This window comes from Streptopelia decaocto (assembly GCF_964273445.1).
Source record: "Streptopelia decaocto genome assembly, chromosome: 4".
In the NCBI taxonomy this organism is placed as follows: Eukaryota; Metazoa; Chordata; class Aves; order Columbiformes; family Columbidae; genus Streptopelia; species Streptopelia decaocto.
Genome location: NC_138658.1, coordinates 25,488,311 through 25,503,122, shown reverse-complemented (window position 1 = coordinate 25,503,122; position 14,812 = coordinate 25,488,311). Strand labels below are relative to the sequence as shown.

The 14,812-nt window shown below is 41.5% G+C and overlaps 1 protein-coding gene across 1 annotated transcript in view; it reads left to right on the top strand.

Moving 5' to 3' along the window:
• The window catches only part of RASGEF1B (RasGEF domain family member 1B), a 137,907-nt gene that overhangs the window by 42,292 nt on the left and 80,803 nt on the right, over positions 1 to 14,812 (top strand). Inside the window, exon 3 of the mRNA XM_082050856.1 lies at positions 12,399 to 12,486. Coding sequence (XP_081906982.1) covers positions 12,484 to 12,486 — 3 coding nt within the window. The 5' untranslated portion in view covers positions 12,399 to 12,483. The remainder of the gene's footprint in view (positions 1 to 12,398; positions 12,487 to 14,812) is intronic.

Sequence of the window (14,812 nt, the reverse complement as noted above, 5' to 3'; positions counted from 1 at the left end):
GACTTCTAAAGCAGTCTGTCCATAGGACAAGTATTTAAAAGATTTAAAAATACATTATTAAAAGCTTTTTTACAGTATAAATAATTTGTTAAAAGATTTTGAAATTCTGAGTGTGTGCAACGATCTTTTTTCACACACAAAGACGTTTGTATGGAGTTCTTGGTTTGAAAAAAGGATGAGGATGCACCCCTGAACTACTGTTACCTGTGCTGGTGTGCATTATATTATCAGCTCTATTGCATATAGAATTTGTCACCTTGCATAACAGAAAGAAATCCATTCTAAAGGACAGGAGAATTGTAAGCCTTGAAGGTAAAGACCCTTAAAAGCTAAGACCTTAATCTTGTGAACTGAACAGTAAATACATGTTGTAATAGATATGGAAATGGTACTTGGTTTTGAATTGGCTGAAGTGATATAAAAGACTGCTGTCAAAATCTGAGGCTGGGTTTTGTTTTGTTTTTCAAACTTGGGAGCCAGTTCTCCAGCAATTTCTGTATACCTTAGTCAGTGTAGCAAAAGCACAGATGCCTTCACAGGTCTAGACTTGTGAATTCATATCCAGCACAGTAATTTGCTCATTAAAAACTCATCACCTGACTCCTCGCCATGCCCTTACAGTTTATATATGCATCCTGTTTGGATCATGTTTAGAGGAACCATTGACATCTGGCTGAAGAGTTATATCTAGCGCTGTACAGCAAGGTACATATTTTCAGTTCAGAGTAACTTTTATCAGGGATGACCAAAGCCACCACAAAGAAAATGTACCTGTGGGTTTCTAGAGAAAGAAGAAGAAAAGGCTAAAATGTCCTTTTTATGGACTCTGCCAGCAGACAGGCAAGGAAAGGTATCTAAAAATGTAGCATGAAAAAGCAATCATAGCAGAAATCATGGGTGATACTGGAGCATGTGGGACACTTAAATTAACTACCATGGGTGTGTATGGAATAGAAAGAATATTTTTTTTTTTTTTTCCCCCTGCGTACAGCAGGTAGTCCTGCCTTTGTGGCTAGTGAGCAGGATGTACACTTGGGTTAGGAAGGCACAAAGTGGGTATAATGCTACCTGAAGTTTTTTAGATACACTTTCCATGTTTCTTTTGTAAGTGTCTAGTTGTGGTCAGTGCTAGACTGCTCTCTTGAGAGTGCTTATTATCCAGTAGATATCTTGTTTGGGTTGAGGCTATGAGTGCTAGGTGTGATATTTTAGTTTCTCTTGGCTTTGTGTGGTGTTGACAAAGGAGGCTGCAAATTTCAGCTGAGTGTTTGTTTTGTGCTGACCCCCAGGTACAGGACGGACCATTGCAGCCTGAAACTGGAGGACCCCAGGGGGATATAGAGCCTGTAATGAAGGTGTACCCATCACACTGCTCCAAGTAGCAGAGCTGCTGTTTCCCCGATAGCACTGTGCAGAACTGGAAACACGGAAGGAAGGAAGTGTGAATGTCTGCAAACAAAAAATGCTGCTTGTTCTGGCTGAGCTGTTGGAAAACCATAGTTAGGCCTCCTACAGAACTTACGTCTTCATACAGGATAAAACAGTTGTTTATTTTATGAAGTTTTTCAATAAGTAATTGAGAGAGCGTGTAGTATGAAAGGCCAAATCAAGGTAATCTGATAGTGAAAAAGATTTGATGTCTTTGCTGTCTTCTTAAACATGGTTTGTTTCCTAGGTGGACTATGTAACATATGTGATGCCATTGTCTTCAGGTTAAAATGCATGCTAATTGCTAATGAGACGTCCTAGCTGCACAGCTTTCAGTGGGAGCCATTAGCTAATTAGGGCTAGAGTGTGCATCCTCCCCATGGATGTACCGGAGCTGAAGAGAATACACTCAGAGCTGCACTAGGTAGTCAGTCCCTTCCCTGTGGCAGAGAGGATCCAATGTGACTGACTTGAGCTTGTTATCCTTAGAATAATACTTCTGATGGTTTCTAAAAGCCATTGTAGCATGCTTTGGTGTGATTGCTTTCTCCATTCCTTGAGACCAATGGCTGCTCTTAACAACTGCAGTGCTACAGCAACACATGAGTATTACCACTGAGACACATTCACAGGTAAACACCTTCTGAGCCAGTGTGAGTCCTTGGCCCACTGACTTTTGACACAAAATAGAGAAGGTTCCAATATAATTGCTTAGTGGTAGATAACTGCATCTCTGCTGAAAGCCCCAGCTTTAAATGGCTGTCAGAGAATGCACTTAAATTTCAGAGGTGTTGTGAGATTTTGTAAGCTGTCTCTGCTGCTTTGAAGTAATTTTTCTTTATGCTTGTCTCTTGGGCTTTAACAGGCCTTAACAGCCACCACAGCTCATCCCAGGATGTAGTAAGATCCCAGGATCTAGTATATGAGAAATAAGGATAATCTTGTCAAAGTAAGGTATTGTTGTCAAGTTGTGGATAGGGGAGGTTTATTCTTTGGAACAGTATTCAGGCAAATACCTTCTTGTGAATATTATTTTTGAAAATACCACCACAGCAGACTTTCATAAAGATCCTACTTGGGCTGAGTTTTTCCCTAGTTTTAGACATTAAGGTATCCTCCAAAGCTAAACTTCTGTATTTCTAGCCAACAAGGACTGCAAAAAGCTGCTACAGTCTCGAGGGAGTTTCTGCCACTTTCTGTGTAGTTTTGGGGTCTGTGTATACTGCACTCATAGAATAAATCTGAAGAACTCAAATGGTCTGCTTTTCTTGCTGGTTTATGCTGGGAGCTTGCTAACTACCATTTTTAAATTATGTATTTTAGAGAATGATTATTGGGTGAGTAATAAGGAAAAAATAAAACTGTAGGATTCTGACTGCTCACCTTTAGAAAATAATGGGAGGGTCCTGCTCTGAAAACACTGACACTTATTTGTTTCTAAATTATACTGATGAAGTTTTGAGTGTTACCTATGGGAATTACCTGAGATCCCTGGCTTAGTTTTGACAAGGTCAGTGCCATACACAGAAGTCAGGATTGAAGCTTTCCTCAAATGTAAGATAAGCAAAGAAAAGTACTAAAGCTATTTGAAAGTAAACCACAAAAAAAAATTAAAATTATTTTTCCTTGATTAATCTTGCATATTCCTGGGTGAAAGTATGTTGCCTACTGAAATAAATAACTCATGCTTTTTCCTCATGAATAACAACGTTTAATACAGCTCATTAAAAACATGTTCATTAAAGCATAAGCAAAACAGCGCTGGGTGCACAAAACAGCACTGGGTGCATGGCAGTTTGTGCTCTGCCAACATGCACGCTTTAGGTTTCTGATGAACTCTTTATTGCCTTGGCTAGTCCTTCTTGCACTCAGACTCCGTGGTTGGTTGTCACTAGGGGTCTTCTCTCTTTCTCATTGGTGTTTGAAGGGTTCCTTCTTCCTCAGTGTCCCCCCTCACAAGTTTGCCTAATGACCAACTGTAACAATCTTTCTAAATTAAACAGGTGCCATGCCTGTTTGGTCAACAAGAGTAGTTTCTGCAGCTTAGCAGTATTTTCCACTTAACCATCTTTATAGCACGAATCATTATCATATTTTTCACACCTACCTTTTTTTTTTTTTTTTTTTTTTAAAACCAGAGAAGACAGTTCTAAGTAGTTATTGGTTTCATGCTTATAAGCAGTGCCTTTTGCATGTCTCGTCTGTCTTTCCACGTCACAGATTTCCTGCTTATCTTGTGTTCTGCTGTTGCACTGGGAAGGAAATCTGAATTCTCAGTATTTTTCCTTTGACATGAGGTGTCAAGATTAGGACTACAAGTCAAAACAAAAAAACTGCTCTTCATCTGCTAATGTATTGATTAACAGAAAGAGTCAACAGCAAGGGGGCAGGATTTGCAAGTTACACACAATTAAATGTTAGCGAAAACTGGAAGAGAGTTTGAAGTGCATCAGCAGTACCTCACAGAACTGCAAAGATTTGAAGAGTTGTAGCAGATGGGATTAAATTGGCTAGTGCATGTTGGAAGTAAGAATTATAGCACTGATGTGGTCAACTTGATTGTGAGCAGCTAGGAAGAAGAGCAATGTTTTAAACTTGGTAGTTCCATGCAAAGAGATGTTCACTGCATAGCAGGAGTTGGAGAATTACATATTTACAGTTAATGAGATGGTCCCTAATTCCAATGCATTAGGTATTACAGAAATGAGTAAAGGAGTTGTGCATTTAATGTTTCTGGTGACAGAGATCCTGCTAGGGATCCAGGTGTGCTTTATCAGGTGAGGTAGGTTATTCTTCTGACACATGTGATAAGTACAGGGTCATCTGATTGGGGGCATCATCAGTCTGACACAGCTGGCAAACTCTGCTTCTTCATCTGAAATAGTGCAGTCTGCTCCCTTCAGTGGTTATGACAGCATCCCAAGTTGTCACAATAACAAGTTTGGTTTTTGAATAAAGGCATGAAGGCAGTTTATGTAATTTCTGTGGTGGAGGACATTGGTATCCTTCTGTTGGCAAAACCGTTGAGAAGTTACATAGGCAATGCAAACACTGCCCAACTTCATGTCTTGCTTCACTGATTGGCTATTTCTAGCAAACTCTTCAGTAGCAAATCAGTTCTCATGCTACTGCTGCTTTGGATTCATAATAACAGCTCTTCTAAAATTTCCGCATCTTGTCTTGGAAGTTTTCTGTGTGGAGTGAAATTCTTATTGAACTTGTCAAGAGGAGGTGGCCTTGGAATGTAAGTCAGAGCTTCGAATAACTGAGTTTTTAATGTGTTTTGTAGCATGAGCTACTGTGTTGTAAACAGTGAAATTGCTTCTTGCTACCAAAGATTAACTAACCATCCTCTTCCACATGTGTGGCTTGGCAGCATGTGTTTAATGGCACAAAATCCTAGTTTTTATACCCAGCCTATTAAGGAAGGGGGATAAGGGACAGGAGAGAGGATTGATGGAGTTCTGAGGGGTTGTTTGTGTTGAAAGTCTAGCACACTGGAGCAGGGGAGACAGGGAAAGAGGCAGCTGGCTTAGGACAGAGAGGGAAGATGTATAAGAGTGACATATAAGGAATGTAAAATGTAAAAGACTAAGAAATGTGGCAAATACTTGATGTGAGTTTATATTCTTATCTAGAGAGTACTGTGGTGATCCTCTTCATGGAGAGAGACAAAGAAAGGTGAATGCTTGGGGCATTCCCACCTGCAGTGGCTGGTGGGAAGTAGAACCTGTCCTAGCTCCCTGTCGGGTCAGGTTCTTTACCCTAGACCTCCTTGTCTCCACCACCACCTTCCTCAGCCCTGCTCTCACAGTAGCCCAGCTCCAGGTGCTCTCTCTGTTCCCTCTCAGCACACTTGCTTTCACTAGCCATGTGCACACCTGTCTGATCTGGCCTGCTCTGTGTCACCAGTGTATGTCTCCATCCAGCCCCTTCTCTTGTGGCATTCTCCTGCTGCTTTGTTTGATCCTAATGTGCATCTCCCAGTCAATATGTGGCTGTTTGGCTCCAGCCTTGACTTGAGCATGAATCTGCTCTTCCCACTCTTCCTCCAGCTCTTTTAAATTTTTTTCGTGTATCCTTTCCTTTCTAAGCATATTTTCACTTTATTGATTCTGCCTCCCCTAGTTTTTGAAGGTAGCTTCTGAAAAATCAGTCTGTATCTAGGCTGTGTCAGAGCTGTCACGGCCTAGGCCTGTCTAGGCCTCAGAGCTGTAAAATGCAAGATGATGCACATTAATGATGCTAATCTAGCTGAGATATGAGATACATTACAGAAAAAAAAAAAGAATTCCTTCAACTTTCAGCTTGCTGTTAGTAAGCAACATGTTTTCAGTTAAGCTTCAGCTGTGTCCTGGGCTGCCATTCATCTGGTTTTATGAACTGGCAGATTCCCAAAGAGACAGACAATCTTAATGACTAGCACAGATTTTCTGATCTCCCACACTTAAGTGGTGGGTGTTCACTGATTTATCTTTCTGTTCTGATATATCTTCCCCACCCGGAGGGCAGGTTTTTGAAAAGAACAGTCCCAGCTTGCTCGGGAATCATAGTTTCTGCTGTATTACTGGTACCGTGCTTTTTTTATGGCATCTGCTGTGCTTCTCTTGAACAGCTGCAGATTGCTGCAGCACAGCTCTGCTTGGCCTGCAGCCACCCCAGAGATCAGGCAGCTTCTGTGAGGGTGCAGAGGTAAGGGGCTGTTGAGTGGCAATTTGATTTATTTTTTTTCCTTAATTTTTTCTTTTTCTTTTTTTTTTTTTCCCCTCCCTCTCTTCCAACTCTTTTCAAACAAGGACTCTTAAGACCAAGTCCAAGCAAGGGTGCCATGCTCTCTGGCACATAAACGGTTAGTACTGCTTTGAGGTAGACATGGTTGTGCGCTTCTGAGGAGCTGGCCATTCTGTGTATGAAGTATAAAGCTCTGAATTCAGAGATATACCTAGTAATGGAAACTGGCAAATGGTTAGTACAGAAGCCCAGGGTTCAGGTCCACTTATGTAACACAAAATGTTCCCCGTTTTCACTTCAGCTGTTCTTTATCACATACCATAGTTTTATGCCTCTAGCTGTTATGGTAATTTATATTTATTCCTGTTATGTTCATTTCAGCTGATGCATCAATTAGTGCTAGGATTAATTGTTAGGTTTCAAAGCAAAATATTCAGGGTTTATGTTCAGGTTTGTACTGGTATAATAGAGGTTTCTACTATCACCCTTTGCATCCTGAAGTTATGAGCTCCCTCCCAGCCTGTAGCTGCATCAGCAGGAGCTTCAGGAGCTATAGTCTGATTGCCACCTTGGATATTACCTTTATAGCAGTTTGAGTGCCTAGGCAGAGGGAGTGAATATAGCTTAAGGGTTAAATGTTCAACTCATAACCTTTTTGTGGCATTACTTGGGCTACAATTCTTATTTTGTAATTTCTGAATGACTTTGTAGATCCATGTAAACACAGCTGATTTGCAAAGATAGGGTTTGAGTTCTGTGGCTGCAAATACTCAATGTCCTTCACCCTTTCATGCATGGAATTTGCATTCCTTAACTGGCCCTATTTTTTCCCCCGAATGTCCTGAGGCTATATTATTGCACGTAGATATTTGCGTGATTATATTAAATGCACTGTAAAGCATTCCTGCTATTAAAGTGAAGGCAAACTACTTCCAGGTTGGTTACATGCTGATTCTATGGCAGGGAGGTCATCTTGCTGTATGTGGGCTGCGCAAAGAAAGAGAATGCTTCCTTTCACTAGCTAATTTCTGAATGGTTTTCGGTAGCAAAGCTATTGCATCCTACACACTTTCCATGTGAGCAAAATAACAGCTGTCCTGATTGAGGGCATGCTAAAGCCAGCCCACCAGGGAATGCGTGAACCGTGAAAATTGCCTTTCAAGATGCTATCTGTCTGTGTTCCCAGTAATGCCAGGAAAATGTACATTGAAGTTTGGATTTATTATGTTTGCACAACCCATTACTTAGCAACATGTAAATGTTGTTTGTGTGGTGACATGGGAAGCCTTGCCACAGCCCTTTTGTTCTATGAGTAATTTGAGGTGTTTGCATGTGTCCAAATCAGTCTTTTGTTTTATGTGAATCTTCACTGATTGTAAGGAAACATAGGAAAGAATTGTATGGGCTGACAAAAACAGCTCTGAAGAGCAGAACGCCTATTATGGGTATAGAGTATGGGTAAGTGCAAAAAAAAAAGAAAAAAAAATTATCTTTATCCATACTGGGTAAGACCCAAGAAGGCTGTAGTCTGCTACCTGTCCACTAACCAATTTAGTGGCCAATATATAAACACCTAGAAAATGGTAAAAATACAGTATCCTTATCTGAGACTGGCCCCGACTAGTTTTGAGTCTTTGAAATATTTTCAGTATCTGGCTTTTCCTCAGCTAGAGATTGATTTATCTTCCATGAAATTGCTCAGTCTCCATTTGAACTCAAGTCAGCTTTTAGCACCTATGGTATTCTTCTGTGTCACGCTCTCCTGTTGATTTTTTTGACCTGACTCCTGGTAGTTTGGTTAACAGTCTGCTAGTTCTTGGTTGTGAACCGTGACACTCTAACTAGTTATGATTTTGTACATCTGCTGTCTCACATAGCAGTAATCTTTCAGGTTCCTGCATGGAAAACCTGTACAAGCAGTTGCTTAAGACTAAGGACAAATGTAGTGACTTGAAGCATGCAATGTTGGAAGGGTCCAGTCAGCTGTGTGGATTTGTATTAACAGCCTTTAAAGACATTTCTGGCTCACTTCAAACTACTATTTTTACTCCATATGAGCATTTCTGATTTTTTTTTCTAAAAATCTCATTTGAATACTTAATCTTTTCCTATTCTGCACATGTGGCAATGGTGTGAAATTTCAGTGTAAATGTGGCAGCTCTCTTCTGAAAAATATCTCTGTAAAGTTGTAGCTTTTTACTCCTCTGATAATGTCATTTTATATTCAGGTGTAGTACTCAGAGTTGGCTTGGCAGAACTTGGCCTTTGTACTTTCTGATGGTTGTTAACTAAAAGTCCAATTCAGACTCACTGAAATGAATGTGTTGCTTTTGGATCCAATCTGTGGTTCTTGATTTCATGCATAACCTCTTTACTGTATCCAAGAGATAACATCCAGTCTCATCAATCTTAGTGTGGATCTTAGTCACAGAAACCTTCCACTTTGCGGAGGGAGGAGGAGGGTGTAACAGCACTGAGTTTGTGTGAACCACTTGCAGAAATAACCTCTTGGAGGATTCAGTTCTTTTAACCCCCCGTTGTGATCAACATAATGAAATGCATAATTATGTAGTGAAAGCAAAATACTTTAGTTGCTCAAATATGTGCTACGGCACTACAGTCATATTTTGTCTCTTATTTTAGTCTCAGTAATACCAGACAAATCAATTTGGCTTTTTATTTCATGGCAAATAGTTTTGTAATGTAAGAGTTCCTACTAAAAATCTGAATAGTCACTCAGCTGTGGAACTAACTCCCGTTCTGAAATGACAGTTTAACTGAACAGGCCACTTGGGAAGATCACCAGAAGTCAAAGCATCACAGGCACTTTGTTTTCTGAGGTGTGGTGCATCTGACAGCTGCTGTTGACATCAAAGGAAGCTTCCCAGTGCTCAGATCTCTCTAATAGGTTGTGTAAACATCACCCCTCTTGGGAAAATAACTTCTTAATGTTGCTTCAAATGCATAATATCTCTCAGTTCCCAGAAACAGCTGCACCTCTCAAGAGACTGTATTTGCTTTCTTAATTTCTATGCAATTATTGCTAGTTTTTAACACCTGCATATGCCTTGAATTTTATTTGAACATCTCAAGGCCTCTAAACTAAGACAGTAAGGAATATGAAGTTGGAGGTTTTTTCGTTTCTCCTATGGGTCAGTGAATTAATGGTGTTTTTGAATGGACTTCAGTGGAATTCTGTCCTTTTGTTGAGTTGAAGATTGATGGGGATATTTAGCTCAAGAAGTTTCCTGGAAACTGAAGACACTGAAATACAGGATAATAGGCTGTTATCCAGACTCATAAATACGCACATGTTGGGTTTTTTGAGTCATAGGCTTATGTTTGTTGGGTTCAACCAAGAATTATCAGGATGTTGTTGGGGTTGTGTGGGAAGGGGAGAAAATGTTTTTTCTGGCCAGGAAAAAAAGAGGGATGTATAGACTTAAGACAACTGGAAAATGCGTAGGAATTGCTGTCATGTAAGTGTTCTTTGGAATGCTCAGTAAGCAGGGTGAGAGGCACCTGTTTGTGGATGGTGTCGTTTCCTCTGTTCTGAGTTTTCCCACAGACATGTAGGCCTCAGGCAGCAGTAGTCAAGGTTCAGATTCCTCAAAACCTTTTAACTGTGCAGAATGCAGATAAGGAAGTTCATACTTTGCATTCATGTCTGCTTGAAATGGCTCCTGTTGAGACCAAAAAAAAAAAAAAAAAGGAAAACTGTTTCTTGCACCACCATCAATTTCATGGAGAAATCACAGCTCCTCCAGAGTTTGTCAGAATTGGGCCCTGTGTATTTCTCAAATTACTTTTCACATTTACTCTGCTTTATTGGTCAGAAGCCCTGTTTTTCATATCTGCATGATACCCCAGGCACTTAGAGAAAGTTCCTTTCTCTTTTAGCCTCATTCTGCAGTGGTTAGAAAGGAGGTGAACAAAAATCTCATCCTTTCTTCTTCTGTTGGTCTGTTTATCCCTTCCCTGTTGCAGCATTCCTGACTCACTCAAGTGGATTGTAGGCACAGGAGCAGTCATGCTATTTTTTTTTTAATTGAGGGGTGGAAAGGAATCATAAATACAAACCTTGTGACATTCTCGATGTTAATGTCACATTGCAGAACTGTAGTGGAAAAAAAAAAAAATTGCACAAGGAATACCATGAAGCCACGTGAATATACTTAGAGCTTTTAGATTCTCTGAGCTAAACTTTTTTCTCAAACTCTTCCATATGAGCTCCATTTACTGTCTCATTAGAAAGTCTCCTGATGTCTCTTCAATTGATGAATGTTTCTACATGATCTTTTTTTCTAAACATGTTAAAAGACCACAGACAGACATTAAGCAGAAGAGTGTGAATGACAGAAGGTCTGCTAATTTTTCATTTACTTCATCTGAGTACCTGCCTTAATTCCCAATTCTAGCCCCATCTTCCTCTGGAGAATGCACATGCTTGTATTTTCTGCCAAGTTTTTGGAGCTCTACGTATATTTTCAGTCCTCTCCACATTAGGCTTTAACTTACGTGCTTCCTAGAAATTTCAGCAATTGAATCCACAAACAGAAGTTTCTAATCTGATTTTAGGTTGCTGTCTTCCAAACAATGCCAAAGGTTTTCTTTACCTATGTGTTTTGAGTGATTATTCGTTCAATTTGGTCTGAACAGGGCCTTTCAGACAAGTTATCACATTTTGTTGTTTCAAACCAAGGTGAAAGTCTGAAATTTTCCAAGTCAGATAGCCTTTGGTCTGTCAAGCATGTATTTTTGACACCTAACTATTTTCAAGCCTGCAGTAGTTTTTACTGTGTGAGAACCTCCTGCTGATCTTTCTTACTGCTTTGAACTGCAACTTCAAGTGTAAAACTTAGGAAAGATATCTTTGCATTGGGGCATTTTATCTGTCTTGTTTCTTCTTATATGCCCATGTCTGACAGAGTTTTGCATAGTATTAAAGATGGTTATCTTCAGAAGGTCACTTGGAAATGGTTTAAATTAAACTATGTAGGCACATCCCATGGAGACAGCAGCTATGACATAGGCCAAGCTGAGGCAATGTGAGCATTCATTCCAACATTGAGATGCCTCAATGAAACCAGTTAAACCATCTCACGCCCTTCATACTTGGTTTTGGTTTGGTGTGCAGAACGTTCTTTTTAACCTCTGATGAGGAAAACAATAGATTTTTAACCAGCAGCATTATAGAAGTTTATGAATGTAACTTAAAATGTAAAATGGAACTGTATTTCTCTGTACAATAAATACAGTGAATATTGACATTCTTTTATTAGACGCAAGAGCAAGTCTAATTTCAGTATAAGAGTTCAGCAGACAATTAAATTTTGTAACTTTTCACTTAACACTGATGCAAATTTTCCCTGGTGACTGTACCATGTTCATATCCTCACCACACCCTGATGAGTTCTGCAAGTCAGGGCTCAGTGGGACTCAGTTTCCTGGCTGGTCCCAGGCAGGAAGGTGGTCCTGCAGCTGGGGAGGGCACTGGCAACCCAACACAGCCTGTGTTCCATCTGCTCCTTTGTCTCTGTTTCTGTCTCTCTCCACTTAATAGGCTAGACTGCTTCTCTATGCTTAATAACCTACTAACTCACTCTGGTAGTTAATCTATGCTGTAACTGATATGCTGCTGCTTAAATGAGAGTGAGTGGGAGGGCTGGGTCATCTGGGAGGAGTCTTGGATTTCCTCTGTCATAGTTGGCTGCTGCTGGAGCTTTTTTGTTTTTCCCTGAGGTTCTTAAATAAACTAAATGATAGTTCCCAGATTTCTGGGCTGTGGGACACATGTCACTGTGTGGTGTACAGTCAAGGCTGAGTAGTTGAAAGGTGGTAGTTGAGTTGGTTTGTTGGAACCTCCCTTGTAATAAGATAAAAGGCAAGGGGAGTTGGTCTGTTTTCTCAAGTGCTCTGCCTGGCCATGTTTTCCTGTTCACAGGGGCCCTGGGGAGAGAGGTCAAGTCTTGTGTATGTCTGCAGTCAAAAAGAGGGATGGCTTTGAAGGGGATTTGCGTAACAGCAGGATCTGAGAGAATATTCTGTCTTTGATAGGACTGAGGCTGTAATTGGGGTGGAAGGTTATGTGCATTTTAAGTGCCAAAAGGGCAAAACACATAGTTTGTCATCAGTAGGTGACGTGCAATCTTAGCCAGACAGTGTAATGTTTTGATTATGTAAGAGGAGAAAAAAGTCTGTGTTACTCGATTTTTAGCTTGTTTCCTCTATTTTTCCAGATGATATGGGATCTCTCTCTGGTCATCCAAATCACACTGCATTGAGTGGAAAGCCTCCTGTTGACTACTGTGGACAAGCAATCTGATGGTGAACTCTCTGTTAGCCCAGATCATAGCTGAAGCTGGTTCAGTACAGTTTTAACATGGCAATTAAGCTATAGCATTCACAAATGCTCCTAAGATAGGGATGGGAGCCTGACTATTTGTGAAAGCTGTTGCATAAAGCTATTTCTGTTATCTTTGATCGATGGAATTGCTCTCACAGGGTAAAAATGCATAGAAAGGTGACATAGTGTGTGAAAATCTAAGGAAAATCTCCATCCCCTGATGGATGCATAGGGGAACATAGTGACAGAGGATGAGATAACGGCTAAGGTATTAAATGCCTTCTTCACCTCAGTGTTTTTCACCTCAGTCAGAACAGTTGTGCTCCAGGCACCCAGTCCCCTGAGCCAGAAGACAGAGATAGGGAGCAGTATGAAGCCCAAATAATCCAAGGGGAAATAGTTAGTGACCTGCTACACCACTTGGACACCCACAAGTCTATGGGGCCAGATGGGATACACCCAAGGGTGCTGAGTGAGCTGGTGGAGGTGATCACTGGGCCACTTTCCACTATCTACCAGCAATCTTGGCTAACTGGGGAGGTCCCAGTTGACTGGAAGTTGGCTAACGTGACGCTCATCTACAAGAAGAGCCGGAAGGACAATCCGGGGAACTACACGCCTGTCAGTCTAACCTCAGTGCCGGGCAAAGTCATGGAGCCAATGATCTTGAGTAACATCACACAGCACTTACAAGAGAACCATATGATCAGGCCCAGTCAACATGGGTTTATGAAAGGCAGGTCCTGTTTGACCAACCTGATCTCCTCCTACGACAAGGTGACCCAACTAGTAGATGACGGAAAGGTTGTGGATGTTGTGTACTTAGACTTCAGTAAGGCCTTTGACACCGTATTCCACAGCATTCTTCTGGAGAAGCTTGCAGCTCATGGCCTGGATGGGTGTACTCTGCAATGGATAAAGAACTGGCTGGAGGGCCGGGCCCAAAGAGTTGTGGTGAACAGAGCCAAATCCAGTTGGTGGCTGGTCACGAGTGGTGTTCCCCAGGGTTCAGTATTGGGCCAGTTCTGTTTAATCTCTTTATGAATGATGTGGGTGAGGGGGTTGAGTGCATCCTTAGTAAATTTGCAGATGACACCAAACTGGGTGGGAGTGTTGATCTGCTGGAGGGTAGGATGGCCATAGAGAGGAATCTGGAACCGGCTGGATCGTTGGGCTGAGGCCCATTGTATGAGGTTTAACAAGGCCAAGTGACAGGTCCTGCACTTGGGTCATAACAACCCCAGGCAGCGCTACGGGCTCAGGGAAGAGTGGCTGAAAAGCTGCCTGGCAGAGAGGGATCGTGGGGTGTTGATGACAGCTGGCTGAATATGAGCCAGCAGTGTGCCCAGGTGGCCACAAAGGCCAACAGCATCCTGACTTGTATCAGGAATAGTGTGGCCAGCAGGACTAGAGAAGTGATTGTGCCACTCTACAATATGTAGGCACTGGTGAGGCCGCACCTTGAATACTGTGTTCAGTTTTGAGCCCTTCATGATAAGAAGGACATTGAAATACTAAAGAGAGTGCAGAGGAGGGGGATAAAGCTGGTGAGGGGCCTGGAGCACAAGTCTGATGAGGAGTGGGTGCTGTTCAGCCTGGAAAAAAGGAGGCTGAGGGGAGACCTTATTACTGGCTACAACTACCTGAAAGGAGGTTATAGCATGGAGGGTGTTGGTCTCTTCTCCCAAGTAGCAAGTGATAGGACAAGAGGAAGTGGCCTCAAGTTGTGCCAGGGGAAGTTTGGGTTTGATATTAGGAAAAAATTCTTCACGGAACGGGTTGTCAGGTATTGGAACAGGTTGCCCAGGGAAGTGGTGGAGTCACCATCCCTGAAGGGGTTTAAAATGTGTTTAGACGAGGTTCTTAGGGACATGGTTTAGTGCTAGAGTTTAGGTTATGGTTGGACTCGATGATCCTGAGGGTCTCTTCCAACCAAAATGATTATATGATTTTATGATTCTGTGATTCTATTTCATCTATGCACTTTACTCTTCAGCCTAGAAAAAGCAGCAGCTGCACAGAACATTAATTCTTTCTTAAATCTCATCCTGAGATCAAGTAACGAAGGACTTAGTACAGTCAGTCTGTGGTGTATCACCTACTGTGGCCTTCAACAATACGCTATAGCAGGTCAGCTGTGAGACACCAAGATATTTGCATTCCACACACAGAACAGGCCCTGCAAGAGATAATGAGATAATGTGAGCTTGATGGGGGCAACACTGCAGCAATTGACTCGGGCACAGAGAGTAATGCTGACCTTTGCCAGCTGAAGAACTTGTTTTATTTTCCAGATGATGAAGTCCA